Source organism: Euleptes europaea, chromosome 3 (assembly GCF_029931775.1).
Source record: "Euleptes europaea isolate rEulEur1 chromosome 3, rEulEur1.hap1, whole genome shotgun sequence".
In the NCBI taxonomy this organism is placed as follows: Eukaryota; Metazoa; Chordata; class Lepidosauria; order Squamata; family Sphaerodactylidae; genus Euleptes; species Euleptes europaea.
The window spans coordinates 20,726,455-20,749,395 of record NC_079314.1 but is presented as its reverse complement, the minus strand read 5'-3'; the positions used below and the strand labels follow the sequence as shown (position 1 = coordinate 20,749,395).

Genomic DNA, 22,941 nt, shown 5'->3' with positions numbered 1-22,941 from the left:
TATCCCATGTTAAAGAGTAATAATAATACTAAAGAATCAAATAATATTACTAAATTAACCACTAATTGACTGCCCCCTCTCCCTCTTTTATCTAAAAATAAATTGTCTAAACTTTTGCTAACGGAACTAATCCCGTGGGTAGCCGTGTTAGTCTGTTTGCAGTAGTCAAAAAGGGCAAGAGTCCAGTAGCACCTTAAAGACTAACAAAAATATTTTCTGGTAGGGTATGAGCTTTCGTGAGCTGTGGCTCACGAAAGCTCATACCCTACCAGAAAATATTTTTGTTAGTCTTTAAGGTGCTACTGGACTCTTGCCCTTTTTGACTGGAACTAATCCCAATACTATTTTAATTAATGTATTCTTATCCTATCTTACATTATTAGATGAATACCTAATATAACATTGATAAAAAGTGTAAATAAGGAATTAGATCAGAGAGTATCCTTTAAATGGTCCCATTAAGAATTAAATTTTTCCAAAATATTAAACACATAGTTTATCAATTGACATAAACAGTAAGATATAAAAACAGATAGGAACCATTATTAAAGATATTTATATGTAATCAAAGATGTATTAACTTCCCCTAAATGTGAATCTCTGCTTGACCCCCTCTTTGATGAAAACTTTTCCCCCCTGCTTTACCACACTTTGTATTCCCCGCAATGTATTAAGAGTTTGAAAACGTTGTAAAAAACATCGCTTTAACAGGGTTTTTGGATACCACGGCTTATAAATGGTTGGAAGATGTCTTCACAGCTAAAGATTTTTATAACGTTTTCAAACTCTTAATACATCGCTGAGAATACAAGTGCGGTAACAGACAGGGTGAAATGTATCACTGGTTGAGGGCACGTGCCGAGTTTAAGAACAGGTCAATACAAAAAGGATCACTATGGGTAGCCCCGTTAGTCTGCCTGTAACAACAGAAAAGAGCAAGAGCCCAGTAGCACCTTAAAGACTAACAAAATTTCTGGCAGGGTATATGAGCTTTCCTGAGCCACAGCTCTCTTCTTCAGATACCTGATGGATTTCCATTCTGTACAGCTAAATGTGCCTTCCACGGAGATAGATCACGACGGGTAGCCGTGTTAGTCTGTCTGTAGCAGTAGAAAAGAGCAAGAGCCCAGTAGCACCTTAATGACTAACAATAGTTCTGGCAGGGTATATGAGCTTTCGGGAGTCATAGCTCACTTCTTCAGATACACACATAGTAATTAGGGTTGCCAGGTCCCTCTTCGTAACCAGCGGGAGGTTTTTGGGGTGGAGCCTTGGAAGGTGGGGCTTGGGGCGGGGAGGGACTTCAATGCCATAGAGTCCAATTGCCAAAGCGGCCATTTTCTCCAGGTGAACTGATCTCTTATCAGCTGGAGATCAGTTGTAATAGCAGGAGATCTCCAGCTAGTACCTGGAGGTTAAGCAACCAAAATAAACACCACTGCACTGATACCACAGGTAAGGAAGAAAAGTGCAGGAATTGCTGGAATTACTGAGATATAATGGACAACACACAAGTGTGACAAAGTGTATCAAAGTGTACCAAGTGTACAAATTAACATATAACAAACACACAATATAATACAAAACTCTTTCAAAGTCCAAGGTACAAAACGCTAGTTTAAGAGCCAAGCACCAAGGAATTCTTCATATGCAAGTTGCTAGGAGGTTGGCAACCCTAATAGTAATAGGGAATGCCAATGCACACAATCCCCCGCCCCTCACCACATTAAGGAGTGCGTTGCCAGCTCTGGGTTGGGAAATGCCTGGAGATTTTGGGGGTGGAGCCTGAGGAGGGTGGGGTTTGGGGAGGGGCTTCAATGCCATAGAGTCCAATTGCCAAAGTGGCCATTTTCTCCAGGTGAACTGATCTTTTATCAGCTGGAGATCAGTTGTAACAGCGGGAGATCTCCAACTTAGGGTTGCCAGCTCCGGGTTGGAAAACGCCTGGAGGTTTTGGGGGCGGAGCCTGAGAAGAATGGGTTTTGGGGAGGGGAGGGACTTCAATGCCATAGAGCCCAGTTGCCCAAGCGGCCATTTTCTCCAGGTGAACTGATCTCTATCGGCTGGAGATCAGTTGTAATAGCAGGAGATTTGGGAAATGCCTGGAGATTTTGGGGGTGGAGCCTGAAGTGCCCATGAATAGTCCCCAGCATTCGCATACACACGGGTATGCGAAGACACGCAAGCACCAACCCCCCCTTCTCTAAAGTGCCTGAAAGCAGTAACACACACTGTCTCACGCAAGCATCACCCGTTCAGACCCCCCTCTGCAAGGCTGGAGTCCTCCCTCCTTTCCTGTTCGGGAACGCATAGAACTCTCTTATCTGAATAAAGCACACTGTGTTACCGGCTAGTGAAATTGACAAGCTAGACGCGCTTGCGCATGAGAATTGCTGACCGCTGATCGCAAATACTGAATAATGAAGCATCGCATGTTCTCAAAGTATCATTTACTGAAAAAGAAATTGCCTGAAAGTTATAAATCTGGACAGGGTCAAAGCCGGAATGGGCCGGAACGGGCATTAAACAAATAATAGTTCCGCAAAGAAACAGTGGCATGCATTGCAGATACTCCAGGACAATATTTTAGAAATCAAAACGCAGAGACAGCGTGTATTTATTAATCCTTTCCAGGTCAAAATGCCTCCAAAACACCCCGGATGGGCATTAAACAAATAATAGTTCCGCAAAAAACAGTGGCATGCATTGGAGATACTCCAGAAAAATATTTTAGAAATCAAAACGCAGAGACAGCACGCATTTATTAACCCTTTCCAGACCAAAATGCCTGCAGAATACCCCGGAATATTCCGGAACAGTCACATTATGTTTCTGGATCCGTTGGGTGGAATTGGATTGGGGAGGGGGCACTACACTTTAGTGGTTGCATTCTTCCATGCATGTAGGTATCAGAATTGTTGCTGGTGGCTGTTTCTCACTCTCTTGGCCTTTCTGCTATGGTGTTCCACAAGATTGCATCTTGCTTGCATTAGCACTACATTCAGGCAAAGATTAGGGCTTCCTGCACCAACTGGTTTAACTACTAGATCGCTTAGCTGTCACTTCAGCTGATTTATCAGTGAAGGTTAGCTTTTATTACTGATTTAAAATTTTAATTAGTGCTGCTTGGATTTTTGTTAACTCTTTTGATTTTGCTATGCAATCGTAATACAAAATATTAGAGATAAGCTTTTCTTTCTAAGAATGAAGAATAGTGTTTGTGACAACTGGCTGGATGCTACACAGTGCAGAGCCAGGGGTCCTGTGGAAAGGGCGAATGGGAATCCCCTCTCCCAAAGGGTTTTTGCAAGTCCCCCACTTGCACATCAGTCAATTTGTTAAAGTTCCACAAGACCAAGTGCAGTATTTAACCAGCTAAGAATAAAAAAGAAATGTCATATTAATGTATATAAACAACTGAACAACTGAAAGCATTGCTCCCATAGCCAGTCATGAACACATGAACACATGAAGCTGCCTTATACTGAACTAGACCCTTGGTCCATCCAAGTATTGTCTACTCAGACCAGCAGCGGCTCTCCAGGTTCTCAGGCAGATGTCTTTCACATCACCTGCTTGCCTAGTCCCTTTAACTGGAGATGCCGGGGATTGAACCTGGGACATTCTGCATGCCAAACAGATGCTCTACCACTGAGCCACGGCCCTTCCTCTACTCAGACTGGCAGTGGTTGTTCCAGGTTGTCTACCACAGATATTCTTTAATCTGGCTTCTGTAGTATCTTGAACCTGGGGATTGTAGCCCCTTCTGTAGGGCCACCTAGAATATACCATCTTAATTCAGGCAGTGGGTGAGAATGAAAGCGAGTGCAATAATAAAGGGAAGGTGGGTGAGGATGTGCCTTATGTACAGTGGATGGAAGTGAATGAAAACAGTAACGCAACTGATGGCTTTGAGTTGGATAGAAAGCTGCATGAATCTTTGGTATTTGAAGAGGGATTTGACAAAAGGGACAGCAGGTGCCCAGAGAGAGGATCCAAACATGCATGAAGATAAGTTGTTTTTTTATACCCACCTTTTCTCTACCTGGAGGAGTCTCAAAGCAGCTTACAATCACAATCCCTTCCCCTCCCCACAACAGACACCTTGTGAGGTAGGCGAGGCTAAGAGAGTTCTGAGAGAACTGTGACTAGCCCAAGGTCACCCAGGAGGCTTCATGTGGAGAAGTGGGGAATTAAATCTGGCTCTCCAGATTAGAGTCTGCCACTCTTAACCACTACACCATGCCGGCTCAAGAACTGCAGTGATGTCGGAGTACTTCAGTGATGCAGTAGGTCACGAGCCTGACACATTCCTGGGAGTAAGCCTCACTGCATAAAATGGGACTTCTGAGTAGATCTGCTTAGCATTTCTCCCAGACATGTCCACACACAGTTTTGGGCCCACGGTTGGTGCTGTTGGGAAGTGTTTCCCCACACCTGCTTCCCCACTGCATTATTGTACATTTGTGCATCTCCTGGGGTTTCCCCTGCTTGTCTCTAATTTTCCCCAAATCTGCTTGGCTGCAAATTTGTGAGAAAGATCTCAGCAAACCCTGGATGGCTGTAATGTGAGTAGGATTTTGCCAGGCCAACCCACACAACAGCCATCTTATCTTCCCCTGTCCCCAGATGCAGTTCACTCCCTCTAACACCATAACTCTTTTTATCAGCACATGAACATCGTTATATCAGCCATGTTATAACAATGTATCTTGCGGATTCTCTGAATTTCCAGCTTTCATTTTTAACAAATAAGTCTCTAGCCATTTTCATTGCAGAGATATAAGGGGAAAACATATTTGCAACAAAGGTAGCTAGACACACACAAAAAAAGAAAGCTGGGAATTCAGAGAACCAGAGAGATACCCTGTTATGTCATAATGATATATTCAACTGCTATGTTTTAAATGAAAGATGAACGTTCTGGGGGCATTTTGGCCTGGAAAGGTTAATAAATGCACGGTTATAAATTAATAAATGCACAGTTAATAAATTTCTACGTATTAGTTTCCAAATATTGTTCTGGAGGGCTTTTAACACATCCCACAGTTTTTTGTGGTCATGTTATTTGTTTAATGTCCGTTCTGGGGCGTTCTGGAAGAATTTTGGCCTGGAAATGATTAATAAATACGTGCTGTCTCCACATTTTTATTTCTAAAATATTGTTCTGGAATGTCTGTAAGGCATGCCACTGTTTTCTGCGGAACTATAATTTGTTTAATACCCGTTCCGTGGTGTTCCGGAGGCTTTTTAGCCTGGAAAAAGTTAATAAATGCAAGCTCTCTCCATGTTTTGATTTATAAACTATTGTTCTGGAGTATCTGCAAGGCATGCCACTGTTTTTTTGCAGAACTATAATTTGTTTAATGCCCGTTCCGGGGTGTTCCGGAGGCATTTTGGCTTGGCAAGAGTTAATAAATGTGCGCTGTCGCCGCGTTTTGACTTCTAAAATATTGTTCTGGAGTATCTGCAATGCATGCCACATTTGTTTAAAGCCCGTTCAGGCTTTTACCCTGTCCCCCAGTGGGGTGATCTCTATCGGCTGGAGATCGGTTGTAATAGTGGGAGATCGCCAGGAGCCACCTGGAGGTTGGCAACCCTACGTGCGTCCAAAAGGGGAGAACAAAACCTTCCCCAATACAAACCAGGAGCCCAGCCCATGCCTTCCTAGGGTTACCGCACTTTGTATTTCCAGCGATGTATTAAGAGTTTGAAAATGTTATAAAAAAACATCACTTTAAAAGGGTTTTTGGATGCCACAGCGGAAGACGTCTACACAGCGAAAGGGGCCAAACAAAGTGCGAACAGTATTTTTTATAACGTTTTCAAACTCTTTTTTTAATTTTTAATTTTAAAGTTATTATTTTTAATAATTTTTAAATTATTTTCCCCAAATTATTAATCGCATAGTTTAACAATGACATAAGCAGTAAAAAGTAAGAACAAACGGGTAACATTATTAAAAATTTTACATAGGATAAAAAATTGCTGACTTCCCCTACACCTCCCTTCATCTTGTGATTAATTACTAACCTCTTTTGCACAAAAATCCTAATCCTAATACTATTGTTAACATTTATTGATCTCTTTGTTTTCAAACTCTTAACACAGCGCTGGGAAGACAAAGCAACCAGTGAACCAAGACCGGCTTTTAACCGGACTTCAAAAGCGCGCTTCGAATGTTCCCGATCTCTCTGTTGATTGGTGGCGGCGCGGCGCACGGCATGATGGGTAAAGAACACGCTCGAGGGTGACTCCGGAAGTTGATTAGACACCGGAAGTGTGGCGGCGGCCTGGTTGGGGCCTTGATCGCTCCGGACGGCGCTTCCGAGTCAGCTCCTGCTCCCCTGCCCGGAAGGCCTCGGCTCCTCTCCCCACTCTGCTCCGCTCCCTCTTTTCTGCCGGGGAAGGTGAGGTGGGGTTTTTTTTTGGGGGGGGGGGTCGTGCTCTGGCGAGAAGGAGGCTGCCTGCTTTGCCTCAGCCTCGTTTCTTATCATTGTCCCTTATTTGGAACTCCCCCCCCCTCCAATAATATTGCTGCAGTGGAGGGTTGCCAACCTCCAGGTGGGACCGAAGAAAAACGAGGCTCTGTGCTGTATAGTAAAGTTAAAAACACAAAACCAGCGCACAAATCTCAGTGCTATGCAATTATATCAAAAGTGCAAGGTGACAAGTGAATACTTAACTCTGAGATGACGACGAACAAAATATGTACAGTATATACACAAAAATACAAAATGGACCGATGGATTCGTCTTTCCATCGTAGCTATGCTTTAGATCACTGGTTCCCAACCAGGGGTCCGTGGACCCCCAGGGGTCTGCGAGAACAAAATTAAGGTCCGGGAAACAAAGTTATAAACCCATAATAAATTAACATTTTCAATTAAAAGTTCTCTGTTATAAAAATATATATTCAAAAATTATTCTAAGTTTAATGTTTAGCTAACAGTTATGATTAAAGTTTTTTTTTTCAAATTCTCGGAATTTTTATTTTGAACCTTGGGGTCCCTGCACCGAACAAAAAAGTCCTAGTGGTCCCTGGTCAAAAAAAGGTTGGGAACCACTGCTTTAGATCATATTGTATTGCAGAATTATCAGCATAGAAGGTAGATACGTCCTTACCTTTCACCTCTTCTTTGGCTGTCTTCATTGTGGACTTTCATTGTCTACCTTCTGTGCTGATAATTCTGCAATACAGTATGATCTAAAGTATACTTACCTTGCAAAGAAGAATCCATCGGTCCATTTTGTATATTTGTGTATATATTGTACATATTTTGTTTGTTGTCATCTTAGAGTTAAGTATTCACTTGTCACCTTGCACTTTTAATATAATTGTATTGCATTGAGGTTTGTGTGCTGGTTTTGTTTTTTAACCTCCAGGTGGGGCCTGGACTTAGGCTTGCCAACTTCCAGGTGGTCTAATACAAAGAAAAAAATCACCTGTACTGTACGGTAATCAGTTGGAAAGGAAACAGTACTCAACTCTATATGCAGAAATATCAAAAGTGTATTACAATATAGTGGCTATAACAGTGGAGTTTAAACAAAAGCTTATAAACAACCTAAACAGAAATAAACATGAAACATAAAGTTCATCAATTGAGTCCAAATGACTTCTAGAAGTTGTAAAATCTTATTTATAGTCCATTAGAACTTGCATGTATCTTGATGCTTAATTTTCTAAAGATCAAGTGAATTCTTGATTCCTTGTTAGAGGTAGGTAAAGATGGAAAACGCCTTCCGGAATTTTTAGAAACGTTTTTTGCATATGATGCTTCTTCAGCCTCAAGAAGACACAAAGTAATACATCAGGTCAAACTTTACAGGGGTGAGTTAGGTCACATGAGGTATCTTCAGGGTCTCATCTGCTTGATTCTTTGAAGTGGAAAGATTCAGGGAAATGTCTGTGTAGATTTGTAAAGTACTGCTAAGAAGTTGAGAGAATGGTCTGTGAAATGTGGGTATCTGCTTCAAGTGGGATTTTCAACATTTCCTCAGTTCCACTGTTTTCAGTTAGCACATTCACACCTTTTCCACACCACTGTATGATTGAAGTTCTAAGGCGCCAAACTAAGGGCTGCAGCTTTCCTTATCAAAGTTCTTTTTGATAAGGAAAGGTGATAGAGATCAGTTCCCCTGGAATGCCCCCTTGCGCTGTGGCATTGGTACGCCACCTTTTTGGGTGGCACAGCCTCACTGTAGTCAATGGGGGCATTTTCCTTTTTAAAAGTTTTTAAAAGAGTTTAAATCACACACACACACACGCCCCCAGGATTGGGCTGCCCGTCTCTGTTAAAGGAAGACTTATTTGACTTTACCTAGAGTACAGCATCTTCTTTCCCACTGTGGCCAATCCAAATACCCTCTCCCAAAAAGGCCCACAAGCAGCAGCAGCAACATATTTTATACCATTGTGCTAATTTTCTTATTGTAGGGAGTTCAAATTTTAAGTATAGAAGGAGACATTCAAATGGCACCTCCCCTGCAGTCCAGAGGTCTGGTATATCACCTCGATAGCCCCATTCCTTCATTCTGCTGTGTATAAACCAGGCTTGCGTCGGGCAATCTTGTAGGATTCATCTGGGATTTGAGGACTGTGTAATTTTTTTCTTATACAGTATGTTATACTTTTTAAGATACGGGAGAAGAGGGGCCCTATCCTGAAGCGGTTTGAACATAAGACGAGCCCTGCTGGAAGAGCCTAATGGTCCATCTATACCAGCATCCTGTCTCACACAGTGGCCAACCTGAAGGGCTGACAACAGGGCATAGAGGCCAAGGTCTTTTCCCTGAGTTGCCTCCTGGCATTGGTATTCAGAGGTTTATTGCCTTTAGATATGGGAGTTCCCTTTGGTGACCATGGTTTGGAGCCACTGACAGACCTTTAATCTTTAAAAAGAATCTTGTAATCATTTTTGAGATTGAAACTAGGAAGGACAGCCATGAAGGAGCTAGAAAAAATTTTGAAGTGTAAGAATGTGTCACTGGCCACCAAGACTAGATTAATTCATGCCATCGTATTTCCTATTACTATGTATGGGTGTGAAAGCTGGACAGTGAAGAAAGCTGATAGGAAGAAAATAGATTCCTTTGAAATGTGGTGTTGGAGGAGAGTGTTATGGATTCCGTGAACTGCCAAATCAGTGGGTTATAGATCAAATCAAGCCTGAACTGACCTTAGAAGCTAAAATGACTAAACTGAGGCTGGCGTATTTTGGCCACATTATGAGAAGACACGAGTCACTGGAAAAGACAATAACGCTAGGAAAAGTTGAGGGCAGCAGGAAAAGAGGAAGACCCAACAAGAGATAGATTGACTCTATAAAGGAAGCCACAGCCCTCAATTTGCAAGATCAGAGCAAGGCTGTCAAATATAGGACATTTTGGAGGACTTTCATTCATAGGGTCGCCATGAGTTGGAAGCGACTTGACGGCACTTAACCCACACACAATCATTTTTAAGAAGCATGTTGTGGAGAAAAGTATTTCCAGAAAAAGACATTTGGTCTCTTTGGATGAGTTTTTTGGACTTGTATACAGAGGCGCTGGCAATGGGCCCCTCCTGTCCCTGATTTCTTTATGAGATAATGGAAGGACTTCTGTTTTGTGGATAAGTCTTCCCACTTGATATGCCCCTCCATCCCTCACATGTGATTTCTCTTCTGCAGCTTCAGATGTCTTATATGTGCATGCTTGTGCCTCCCTGATTGTTAGTTTTGATTAAAGATAGCATAAGTCTGAAATAAAGCTTTAATTTGCTGAGTAAAACATTTCCTGTTGAAATATTTTGCCCTTTAAAAAAACCAATTTTTAAAATGCACAGTCCTCTTTTTTAAAAAGAGCCATAAATATAATACTGAAATAAAATGTGTGTGTGTGTGGGGGGGGAACCTGGGCTTGTTTTTGCTGGGGGCCAGAAGTGAGGGGTGACCTTACTGGATGGTTGTCAAGTGCTTGCTAACTAATTATTTATTTGCAAGGTTAGTGCTTTTTCCTGGAGTTCTGTTGTGCCAAAAACCTGTAAAATATTTTCTAAGACGAACCTGACAAAAACCCAAAAATAAATCTAACTTAAACAACTACTAAACCAACACACCTGACCTTTCTCTCATTTTTGTTTTGGCTGCTGATAGCAAGTGTAAACCAAACTTGAATCTGAAATTTAGCCAGATTGGGAGACTCCGTGGGATTTTGAAGGGGAGTGATTTCTACACACTTGGAGCTCCATCTGAGAATGCTGCCCAATGTACTCTAACACTTGGTGTTGTGTTTTGGCACCAGAACATTGTTTTCAGTGAGTCCCAGAAGTTGCATTGACCTATGGGAGGAGCTGGTTTTTCAGATATCTGCAGTGTAAACCAGGGCTTCTTAAACCTTTTCTGCTCACGACCCCTTTTCTCCTGAGACATTTTTATGCGACCCCAGGTATATAAAGTAGGTATACAAATCAAACATTTACCGATAATAAATCATAAAGAAATTTATTTGAAAACGATTCTTTGGTGTACATATAATTTTACCATTTATTAAAGATGAAAGCAAATTTGCATACTGTTGCCAATTTTTTCGTAACCCCATATGGGGTCGTGACCTACAGTTTAAGAAGCTCTGGTCTAAACAACGTACACTTTAATAAGATTATTAACATCTTGAATGATGCTTGGAAGTGCATAATATAGTGTAGTCCTTAATCACAGTGAAGTCATGGCTGGGTTTACCACGAGGCAGACTAGGCACATACCTAGGGACTTCAGCATCTTTGACAAGACAGTTTCTTCTAATAAATACCTACAGTAATGGTACAGGAGTCATAGCTTGTTGAACGGGGCTTTCTCTATTGATAAACAGAAACCATCTTTAGCTGTCAGTTACCAAGCTACAAAAATTCAAATTTTGAAACTTATACATATTTGTTGGGGTTTGGTCTACATTTCACCCCAGCAGGTAGACAGACCGGTTAACTGAGGGCCTTGTAAAGCAACTGGGTTCTCTGCAAACATAAGCCCAGGAAAAGTGACAAGCCTGTGAAATATTAGTGTGACTGTAATGTTCAAAAGAGCCAACTTTAAAATCACCATTCTATTTTTTTCACTTAATGTTGCATAATTTCATTTCAGTCATAAGAGAGTTTTTTTGCCACTGAGGGTTAACGAAGCACACAGAAGAAAAATTGGCCAGGTGATTTGTGTGACACATGTCTTCTTTCAAGGAATCTGCACAATTTAAGACAATGGAAGTGCTTCCAGAACTCTACGATATTTTTCAAGGAGAGGTATGTGCTGAAATTACTTTGTTTTCAGAATAATAGGAAGAAACGGAAATTGGTTTTTTGGGGGGGGTTTTCACTTTTAATTTCACAGCTGACAAAAGTTCATGAGGAATTCCTTAGGGCTGTTAATTTAGTCGTCTGTAATCCCTTATCTTTCAGTTGAATAGTATAAGTACCATGCCAGCTGATGTTGGTTGAACACTATAACTTTCAAGCTAAGGAATAAGGAAGTGAGAGGATGGGAATTATACCACAAGACTGGGGAGTAAAGTAATTACTGTCACTATTTTTTTGCTAAGAAGAGTAACTATTTATCGTTACAGGTTGCCTCCGTGACAGAGTATGGAGCATTTATAAAAATTCCAGGAAGCAGGAAACAAGGTTTGTTTCTATTATCAGGTGAATTGTTTAGTGATTCTATTTCTACCAAAATGAATATGATAAGTGGTAGAAAACTAAGTAGACATTAAAACTAATACATCTGGGCATTCATATAGCGATAGGGTAATGAATACCCAGCTTGCTGGGGGTAAAGGGAAGATGACTGGGGAAGGCACTGGCAAACCACCCCGTAAACAAAGTCTGCCTAGGAAAAGTCGGGATGTAATGTCACCCCATGGGTCAGGAATGATCCGGCGCTTGCACAGGGGACTACCTTTACCTTTTTAATGTAGGGTAATTCTGAAATTACTTTTATCTTGATTTCACCTGTCAGATAAATATGCAGCTAATTCTCTCCCCACCCCCGCCCCGCCCTTTTTATTTCTCCTTAGGCCTTGTACATAAAAGTCATATGTCAAATTGCCGGATAGATAAACCCTCAGAGATGGTGGATGTTGGAGAAAAAGTATGGGTGAAACTGATAGGAAAAGAGGTAAACATTGCAGATACCTTTTTTAGGGCTGTGCAAAGTAAAGAAGACTTCACCATTTCAGCTAATAGCACAATTTTTATTAAGGAAGAATCGTTCAGTCATTCTGAAGTCTTTGTCTTTGAAATAGATCTCATGGAATACAATCAAGGTCACCATAGTGAAAGCATGCAAACGGAGGACCTAAATTCTCTTATTTCTTATTGATTGTACAGGAATTTTAAGTGTATATTGAACTGTTGTATTGGTAATGGAGATCTTTGGCTGATGCTGTTTAATGTAAAAAGCCCACTATGCTATTACAAGTCTTTCAGATCAGAGGCTTGGATGGAAATCCCAACTTTTATGTTGGATGCGACAACAGGCTGAATTAATAGTCATTTATCGTTAAATACCTTACTGTGTTTTGAAAAAAGTTGTGGTTCCTGGTCTGGAAATCCACATCCAGAGTCTAGGTTATCTATAGAGATTGAATAATCACAGGTTTATAGCATTAGGCAGATATGCAAATTTGGGCTTGGTGCAGGAGCCAGATCTTATTTTTGTTGCCACCAGAATTCTCTTTTTAATATTTGTTGGCAAAATTGAACTCTTTTTTTAAAAAAATTAATATTTTTTTTATTTCATATAACCATAAACATACAAACAAATATAACAGAATAAACACAGACAATGCATTACGCGCACAACACAAACAACACAGTACATACACAAAATCTAAAATATACTAACATAAGCTTTAACTGGGCAAGATTAAACTCTTATTTGGCACTGGAGAAAATAAGAAACTGTGTAAATGGCTCTTTCTGTAGCATCTGTCACTCCTTAGAGGATGGGGTGGGTTTGGTCTCTTTCTATACAGAAGAGAGGAAACTTTGCAAAATAGGCAGCCCATTCCTGAAAGGGGGAGGAGAAGCACCTTTGGAGCCGGCGTGACTCTGCGCCAGCGTAGGTGCCACCTTATCACGGAATAAGGTGGCACCTTCGCTGGCGCAGGAGTAAACACACCAGAGTCCTGGCACTGCTTGCCTCCAGCACCAGCACAGCCATGCGTGTGTGTGGGGGGTGTTCCTTTTGTTCCTTTAGGCAGCTTCTACAGCCCTTTGCCCCAGGAATGTCCCTTTGAGCTGCGGTGGGGTCGCACCTCCTTTTTGCTGGCACAGCCTCACTGTTTTCAATGGGGCCTTCCCCCTCTTTTTCTTTATTTTTTAAAAAGTGGGTTTTTTTGTGTCTGCGGATCTGCCACTCCCGGCCACTGAAGATCTACCCCCCCTTTAGGATTGCGCTCAAAGTCCGTATTGATGACCTGATATATATATATGTGTGTGTGTGCGATTGGCCCTGCTACTCTGCTTTTCCACATGCTGCCAGTGGAATACACATGGGATCCTTGCTATGGTTTCTCTACCACTTATTGCTGCTACCATGACCTTTACCCCCCCCCCCCAAGCCACAGTTCATTGGCGGACATATCTCAGGTACCCAGCTTGGACCGTATGGGCAGATTCTGGTCTGAAACTTAATCTGCCAAGGCAGATAGTAGTCTTTTTTTTTCATGAGATGGTTGACATGTTTGTACTCTGAACTGGTAATTAAAGGTAAAGATCTCATGAGGCAGTGCAAGAGGCCCTGCTAGCCTGTCCCTCAGTCGTTGCTCAGTTTTCCTTCCCGCCAGCGTAGTGTGGTAGTTAAGAGCGCTGGTTCGGAGCAGTGGATTCTAATGGGAACCGGGTTTGATTCCCCACTCCTCCACATGAGTGGCGGAAGCTAATCTGGTGAACTGGATTTGTTTCCCCACTCCTACACATGAAGCCAGCTGGGTGACCTTGGACTAGTCACACTTAGCCTCACCTACCTCACGGGGTGCCTGTTGTGGGGAGGGGAAGGTGACTGTAAGCCGGTTTGAGTCTTCCTTAAGTGTTAGAGAAGGTTGGCATATAAAAACCAACGCTTCTTCTTTTTCCTACAGCTCCTTAACTCCCCCGCCACAGCTTTGCTGTTGGTTTGTACCATGAGGTTAGAGAAATGTACAAAAACATCTCAAGGATTCAATGTTTCCTACATTTCCATATTTTTTTTCAGAAGACCGATGACAAACTGAAACTGTCTCTCTCCATGAAAGTTGTCAACCAAGGAACCGGAAAGGACCTGGATCCCAATAACGTTGCCCTTGAGTAAGTGATTTTTTAAAAAAAGTGTAGCAGTCAATTTCGCGTTTAGGCCTGGGTTCCAGTCCCAAAATATCTCATTATGTATATGCAAATATTCCAAAATACAGAAAGAGCCGAAATCTGGAACACTTCTGGTCCCAAACATTCCAGATTAGGAATACTCAGCCTGTACCTTGATATGCCTGACCTGTGATTAGCCCAAGGTCACTCAGCTGACTTCGTCTGTAGGAGTGGGGAAACCAACCCAGTTCACCACATTAGCCTCCGGCACTCACGTGGAAGAGTGGGGAATCAAACCCTGTTTTCCAGATTAGAGTCCACCACTCCAAACCACCGCTCTTAACCACTACACCACACTGGCTCTTTAAGGAATTGGCTATTGCATATAAATCCCTCCATGGGCTTGGCCCCTCTTCTTTATGGGATCACCACTGTGTCTATGCTGCACTGCAACAACTCCTCTCATGTCGGCAGGGGTTTCTGCAGGGGCGAACCTGCAAACGGGCAAAATCAACAATTGCCCATACACGTGCTTTCTGCCCATACACATTGGGGCTCCTGCCTTGCGGAATGGCCGGCCTGAGGAGGTCAGAAAGCTCCCGCTCTCCAGTCCTTCCACGAATGATGCAAAAACGGAACTATTCGGGAGGGCTTTTCTGCTCAGGCACAGGACAAAATGGTTTCACAAACTTTCTCGGATAAGTGATTGGGATGTGTGGTCTTTCCTGGTGTGCATGGCATATTGGAAGCAGGATCCTATTATGTAATTTCTGTACCGCTTAAATGTGTCATAAATATTTATGCTTTGTTTCTGTCTGGTGGTTCCAGGCGTCTAATATCCTAACGCATTAGTTACTGTATGTCCCGTTTTGTTGATTGTCCTGGCTCACTATGTGTAATCCACCTTGAGTCCACGTGAGAAAGGCAGACTATAAATAACGTAAATAAAATATTTCACGATAAGAAGCTAGAACAAGGAGATCGTCAAAGTCAACTGTTAAACCTACTTGGTGTTTCAATACAGAACAGTGGCTGGGCTTAGGCATAAGAAATGTGACACAGTGTCCATTTTCTAAACATGGACAAACCCTGCAGAGAAAGTGTTTAGCAGAGCCCCTGCGTGGAATCCTAAATAAAATGGGACTCCTGTGGCGACTTGCAGACTGACGATTAATTCTAGCATAAAGGTAAAGGTCCCCTGTGCAAGCACCGGGTCATTCCTGACCCATGGGATGACGTCACATCCCGAAGTTTACTAGGCAGACTTTGTTTACGGGGTGGTTTTCCGTTGCCTCCCCCAGTCATCTTCCCTTTACCCACAGCAAGCTGGGTACTCATTTTACCGACCTCGGAAGGATGGAAGTCTGAGTCCACCTTGAGCTGGCTACCTGAAACCGACTTCCATCAGAATTTAACTCAGGTCGTGAGCAGAGCTTGGACTGCAGTACTGCAGCTTACCACTCTGCGTTCATAAATCGCTTCTTCAAATACATGGGAAGAAAGTTGGGGGGAGGGGAAAGAATTTAACAAATGAGCCTAGGGTATCTTCCAGATTTGTTCTTAAGCAACAGGTAGTTATCTGTCGTAGCTGAACCGAGACGCTTAGAATTTCCCCTTCACTTTCAGTGGAGTTTCTCCCTATTGTCACTGATGGTCATGTCTGTGATTGTCAATTCTCTTGTGTCTGTGTATAGTCAAGATGCGCGGAAAAAAAGCTCATTCAAAGACTACAGCAGCCAGAAGATCACTCTTGAAGCTGTTTTGAACACAGTCTGCAAAAAGTGTGGCTGTCCAGGTATGTTGAGGATGTTCTCATTTACATTTTATATACATATATATACATATATATAGACAGACAAGTTTTTATTGCAGCACTGCCATTCTAAAATGGTTAGTAAAGCTATTTACATTTCACAATTATAAATTAATTTAAAAACAAGTACAAAAGTACAAAATACAGTACAAACCCATCAGTTTGAGTTTTACTTTTCTCCCTAATTTAAAATTGAACTCATCTTTGTGGAAACCTTTGAAAGGCGGAGTTTAAGAGCTATTGCACAAAATCCAGTTGTGGCTAATGTAATCTGTTCTCCCCGCCCCCTCCAAAAGTGTCTGCAATATTGCTGATTCTGTGAGCTCCCTGGGGCCCTTTAACGAGGGGAGGATGTGCTTGGAAGACGCTTCTTCGTACCAAGGACATCTTAATAACACATGTATACATATGTGTGTGTGTGTGTGTGTGTGTGTGTATGTGTATGTAAAGTGCCTTCAAGTCGCAGCCGACTTATGGCGACCCCTTTTGGGGTTTTCATGGCAAGAGACTAACAGAGGTGGTTTGCCATTGCCTTCCTCTGCATAGCAACCCTGGACTTCCTTGGTGGTCTCCCATCCAAATACTAACCAGGGCTGACCCTGCTTAGCTTCTGAGATCTGATGAGATCAGGCTAGCCTGGGCCATCCAGGTCAGGGTGTATACACACACACACAGAATTTATATATTGGGTCTTCATGTTTTGCTCTGTGCTTGTGATGAAGTGTTGTGTATGTAGTCTGTGTGGGTCCTGAGCAAATTTCTAGTCATCTGCAAAAAAAAACCAGGCGACTGTCAGCTTCAGCATGCTGTGATGCCATTGTAAGGATAAGAAGGCAAAGGGGAGAGACTGTGCTGCCCAGAGGTTCTGGTTTTTAAATCTGCTCGAGGGGATATTTATTACTGGGAACATTGTTGATGTCGGTCCGTCCGTTTTTTTTAAAGCTCTTGGGGATAGGGAGAGATACCTAGTGTTTGCTGTCAAATGTTTCTGGGCTTCTGGATATGAAACTAGATATTCCGCAGCTAGAGCCAGCACGGTGTAGTGGCTAGGAGTGGCGGACTCTAATCTGAAGAGCCGGGTTCGATTCCCCACTCCTCCTCATGAAGCCCGCTGGGTGACCTTGGGTCAGTCCCAGTTCTCTCTCCGAACTCTCGCAGCCCCACTTACCTCACAAGGTGTCTGTTGTGGGGAGAGGGAGGGAAGGCGATTGTAAGCTGCTTTGAGACTCCTTAAAGGTAGAGAAATGCGGGGTATAAAAAGCAACTCTTCTTCTCCCCCTCCCCCCCATCTCAGAATGCTCATCCTTGATCAAAGAAGGAATGGCCCACAAGCTCTTCTGTTCCAGTTTCTATTAACTCTCTCTCTCACACACATTTCTGACCTTCATAACTACACAGATAAAGTTGGAAGCAAAAGCTTTCCAAAAACCTGCTGGTCCTTGTATTCTTTTGGGTCCTATCCAATTTTAGAACTCTAAAAGGATGACAAACAATTAAATGTATATTTCATAACTAATTTTACTTTTAAGTCTCATCTTTCTTTCAAGGACCTCAGGGTGACTTACATGGTTCTCCCCCCCCCCCAATTGCATGGCAATTGATAGACTAATATTTTATGGGACTTCGGGAAAGATCAAAGACAATTGTCTTTCCAGATTGCAGGCCTGAAAAATTCATCGTAGTTGGAAATGCTTGTTTCATGTGTGTTATTAAAAAAGAAACGTTAACTATTTTGCCAAAGGTCATTTAGCGAAGGAGTGCTTCATGCAGCCAGGAGGCATCAAGTACACTCTTATTCCAGAGGAGGAAGAAGAAACCCCTGCAGAGGAAGAGAAGGAAAGACATCAGTCTGAGAATTCCATAAAGAAGAGAAAAAAGGTAAAAGCCTAAGTACAGCAAGAGCGACCTTGCAGAATTGGGTAATCTGGCCATTTAATACTCCGTTGCCTCATTCTTGGGAGACCAGGCTTTAAAAAGTCAATGCAGGGTGTGCTAATTGTTCTGAAGCCACTGTATAGAGTGATTTTTAATTATATTGCATAGTAGCTGCAGAAGGATGCATGCGCATGCATATACATAGGTTTCCAGACACAACAGCAGGTGTGAGCAATTATCTTCATTCCTTGCTTGTGGGTATTTCCTGAAAGCATCTTTTGGCTCTTGGGGAAACAGGATGCTGAGCAAACAGTCTACTGGGGCAGCACTTACTTTCTCCCATGTTTCTAAATAATCTTTCTGGTAATTTTCCCAAGAAGTGCCAGATGCTGGATCTGCATTTCAGATTACTGCCTCTTGTAATCAGTAGCATGAGAACATAAGAAAAGCCATGCTGGATCAGACCAAGGCCCATCAAGTCCAGCAGTCTGTTCACAAAGTGGCCAACCCTGTGCCTCTAGGAAGCCCACAAACAAGATGGCTGCAGCAGCATCCTGCCTGTGTTCCACAGCACCTCATATAATTGGCATGCTACTCTGATTCTGGAGAGAATAGGTATGCATCATGACTAGTATTCATTTTGACTAGTATCCATGGATAGCCCTAACCACCATGAACATGTCCATGTCCATTTCCCTCTATCCACCATGAACATGTCCACTCCCCTCTTAAGGCCTTCCGAGTTGGCAGCCATCAACACATCCTGGGGCAGAGAGTTCCACAACTTAACTATGTATTATTTGCTTAACCTCTAGTCTTTGGCTGTTCATTTTAATAGAATTTTGGGATTTGACTTACAGTGAACAGCTGTCCAGCATGCAGTAAACCTGCAACAGAAAACTACAAATACTTTTTCCCTACTTGGGGTTTGTTTCCTGTAAGCAAAATGTATGAAGCCCCAAGAAGTGAAGTAGTAGAATTTTTATAGATGTCCTCAGAAAGGAAACATCCTTATCTAAGTGGAAATACTGTTTCGGTAGAATATTCTGCTGAGTCCTGGTGTTACGGATGGCTGAACGATTAACTGTTTTGTTGTATTGTGCTTTTGACTGTTAGAATCCAATGGATCTTGTTGATAAGTTTCATGAATGGCTTTGTTGTATTTTCTGGAAGCATGGGCACACAGCTTTAGAAAGGCCTGGTTGCCCTTCTGATTGGTCAGCTCTGAAACACCACGCCATATATCTAATACGTCTCCAATGTGCACATTTTGCCTGTTTATTTCATTAACCCTTCTGAAATCGGATAATCCGATTAACCCGCCCCCACCCCCCGGTCTGGAGCTTTGAATGAAGTTAAACTAATGTTTGAGGGCCATTTCACGCACAAGGCAGCATGGTGTAGTGGTTAAGAGCAGCGGTTTGGTGCCGTGGACTCTGATCTGGAGAACTGGGTTTGATTCCCCACTCCTCCACATGAGCAGCGGAGGCTAATCTGGTGAACTGGATTTGTTTTCCCACTCCTCCACACGATGCCAGCTGGGTGACCTTGGGCTAGTCACAGCTCTCTCAGCCCCACCTACCTCACAGGGTGTATGTTGTGGGGAAGGGAAGGTGATTGTAAGCCAGTTTGAGTCTCCCTTAAGTGGTAGAGAAAGTCGGCATATAAAAACCAACACTTTTAAAAAAAATGCTTTTATATAATATTTTTCTTCAGCAGTGAAAGGCCTAATGTATGCACGTCTCTGAGTACATTTATCACACAAGTACCCACTACAGGAATCTGGGATTGCCACAGCTTCTTGCCGCATGTAAACACATGGTAAAGCTGATCTGAAGAGAACCATGGGGCAGGGAGGGAGGTCATTCAAAGAAATGTGCATAGGAAGGGAAGTCATATAGCAGAAGGTGGACACTTCTAATCCACTTGCTGAGAATGGCTGAGAACAGCGGTTGAGAGCCAGCGTAGTGTAGTGGTCAAGAGCTGTGGACTCTAATCTGGAAAACTGGGTTTGATTCCCCGCTCCTCCACATGAAGAAGACCTTCGATTTTAGGAGGAGAAGAGTGGGTTTTTATATGCCAACTTTCTCTGCCACTTAAGGAAGAATCAAACCGGCTTACAATCGCCTTCCCTTCCCCTCCCCACAACAGACCCCCTGTGAGGTAAGTGGGGCTGAGAGAGTGTGACTAGGCCAAGGTCACCCAGCTGGCTTCACTGTCGGAGTGGGGAAACAAATCCAGTTCACCAAATTAGCATCTGTTGCTCATGTGGAGGAGTGGGGAATCAAACCCGGTTCTCCAGATCAGAGTCCACCGCTCTAAACCACCGCTCTTAACCACTACACCACCAGCAGACTCTAATCTAGTGAACCAGGTTGGTTTCCCCACTCATCCACATGAAGCCATCTGGGTGACCTTGGGGTTGTCACAGTTCTCTCTGAACTCTCCCAGCCCCACCTACCTCAAAGGGTGTCTGTTGTGGGGAGAGGAAAGGAAGGAGATTGTAAGCCGGTTTGATTCTCCTTAAAAAGGTAGAGAAAGTCGGCATATAAAAACCAACTCTTCTTCAACAGCTTTTGAAATCAACTGACTTTCAGAATTCTCGCCTTCACAGATATGTTAAAGGATTTGCCAGGGAGGCAAGTCTCAGGCTGGCAGCAAATAAGATTTATTCTCTAACTATAAAACACCAACTAATGAATCATGAGTTCTGACATTATTTGCAAAAGGGAAAAAACCCTTTAAAAAGCTACGTTGAATCTGAGCTTCCTGAATCAATGTTGTGGTGCCAGCGTGGTTGGGAGCGGTGAATTCTGATCTGGAGAACCGGGTTTGATTCCCCACTCCTCCACATGAGCGGTGGAGGCTAATCTGGTGAACTGAATTTGTTTCCCCACTCCTCCACATGAAGCCAGCTGGGTAACCTTGGGCTAGACACAGCTCTTTTAGAGCTGTCTCAGCCTCACCTACCTCACAGGGTGTGTATGGTGGGGAGGGTGTATGGTGGATGACTGTAAGCCGGTTTGATTCTGCCTTAAATGGTAGAGAAAGTCGGCATATAAAAACCAACTCTTCTTCTTCATCATCTTGTTTGGCATCAGTTTCAGGCTTGTCTCTCTCCTTTCTCCTCCTTGTCCCGCTTCCCGATTTTCTGGTCTCTGGGACTCAGTACCCTACATGCCACAAGTTGATATAATTTCCTTTACCATGTTTGGAGAAAGGAGGAGGGCTGAAATGGACTCCAGGTAGTTCAAGAAACCCACTTAAATAAGGGAGCCTGACCTTGTAATTGAAACCAGAAAAACCGGAGTAGCCGCCTAGCCAGAGGGCGGCACGTACAACAAAATTAAGGATTGCTGTACAGGTAGGTTAAGCGGGCTGCTCGGTTTTTTTTACGGCGCAGCATTTTGCTCCGTACACTAGGCCGTGTTGCAACCAGCTGTCCCTGTTTCCGCTCAGTTAACACACACAAAGCTTTTTGTGATAGCATGCAGTTCTCTGCTTAATCAGCGAGCCACGCGGGAACGTTTCCCTCTCGCACATGGTTTTGATTGACGGGACTCCCTCCCGACAGGAGAAGAAGAAGAAGAAGAAGCACAAGAGCAAAGCCCCCTCTGAATCGGATAATTCCGACAGCTGTCACTCAGACGCAGGTGGTGATCAGCCGGCCAGGAAGAAGGCAAAGCATCCTGAAAAGGCGAGCACGTCTCAGAAGAGGAAGAAAAAGAAGCACCATAAGAAAAAGCACAAAGAATGAGGAGCAGATGCTAAGCAACGGGCCCTGCTGATATAACATGTCTCCCACCCCCCACCCCTTCCCTTTGGCTTCCCAGAATAATCAGTCAGAGAAAAGAACAGCTGAGACAGTGCTTCTCTCTTTAAGGCGAAAGGGTTTTCCTTCTCTGAATAGCGGCATTGTTTCCGATGACATTTCGCAAGGGCTGTCGCTTTTTTTGTTTGTTTCTGCCACAAAGAAGGAAAGGGGGGAGCCAGCTGCATTAGGGCGTTCCTCGAGCCAGATGTTGCACTTGTTCATCTAGAGCCCTTCCCCCACCCCGTCCCGTAATGTTTCTTCAGGGCAAGACGCCGGGGCCGCGGCCAGCCCTCTGGGAGCGACCCCGAGGCATCTACGAGAAGCGTGCGAGGGGTTGGTTGGCGACGCGGCTTCTTTAGACAGGGTGACAGCTGGGTGTCGATTCAGCATCCACCAGCCTCTTTGCATGCCATTAGAAGGAGCAGCGGACACATCCACTGAGCTGACAATCTAGCTGTGGGCTGATTGGAGCAGAACAATCACTCCACTGCATTTGCTGCGATCCCATTTGCTGGCAGTACTGAAGCGAGGGAAAATCCATCAGCCTTCTTATGTAGAGGCAATCTGTTTTTTTGTTTTTTGTTTAAAAATGAGTTATGTAGTTATTGCTAATAAGTTATGAAATAAAGCTCATGTTGTTTTCGGACTCTGTTTTTCTCTGTTCTTTATTCTGGGCCATAGGACAAGTGGTTAAATCAGCGGTTCCCAAACTTTTCTTTCCACAGACTCCACCCCCAACGCCCCCTATCCTATAAAAAGCATTATTCCAAATAGGGGTTTACATGACTCACTGGAGAAGGTAAATAACAATAAAATTTCAAAACGGTAACAATTAATTGCACATCTGTTCAAAATCAAATTAAAACATTTTAGTTGAAACGTATCCAACAAAACCGATGAACTTGATCCAGTGGTACCAGCTCTTCTAAGCCTGGGGAAAAAATTCTGATAGTTTCCACCAAATTTGCCAGCATAGTGCCATTGCTTGATCTACTGTAAATTAGTGAACAACACGGTTGAAGGGGCCCACCTCTAGCAACCCCCTGCTGCCCCTTTGCCTCTTAGTGCCCCCCTAGGTAATCCCACCGCCCCCCAGGGGGTGGTACTGCCCACTTTGGGTTAA

General features: G+C 43.2%; 1 protein-coding gene across 1 annotated transcript; it reads left to right on the top strand.

Annotated features, from left to right (window-relative positions):
* The first annotated feature begins 11,140 nt into the window (after positions 1-11,140).
* ZCCHC17 (zinc finger CCHC-type containing 17) lies at positions 11,141-21,813 on the top strand. The gene is made up of 7 exons (XM_056845785.1): positions 11,141-11,277; positions 11,598-11,655; positions 12,048-12,148; positions 14,228-14,319; positions 16,011-16,111; positions 17,871-18,007; positions 21,582-21,813. Exons 1-7 carry the CDS (start codon positions 11,200-11,202, stop codon positions 21,759-21,761), a joined length of 747 nt encoding a protein of 248 aa, XP_056701763.1. The 5' UTR covers positions 11,141-11,199; the 3' UTR covers positions 21,762-21,813.
* The last annotated feature ends 1,128 nt before the right edge of the window (positions 21,814-22,941 follow it).

Bases quoted from the DNA above. Each gene is read 5' to 3' on its own strand.
- ZCCHC17 (XM_056845785.1), top strand. From the start codon at position 11,200: ATGTCTTCTTTCAAGGAATCTGCACAATTTAAGACAATGGAAGTGCTT. The intron at 11,278-11,597 runs GTATGTGCTGAA...TTATCGTTACAG, and splicing joins ACGATATTTTTCAAGGAGAG to GTTGCCTCCGTGACAGAGTA. The intron at 16,112-17,870 runs GTATGTTGAGGA...ATTTTGCCAAAG, and splicing joins CAAAAAGTGTGGCTGTCCAG to GTCATTTAGCGAAGGAGTGC.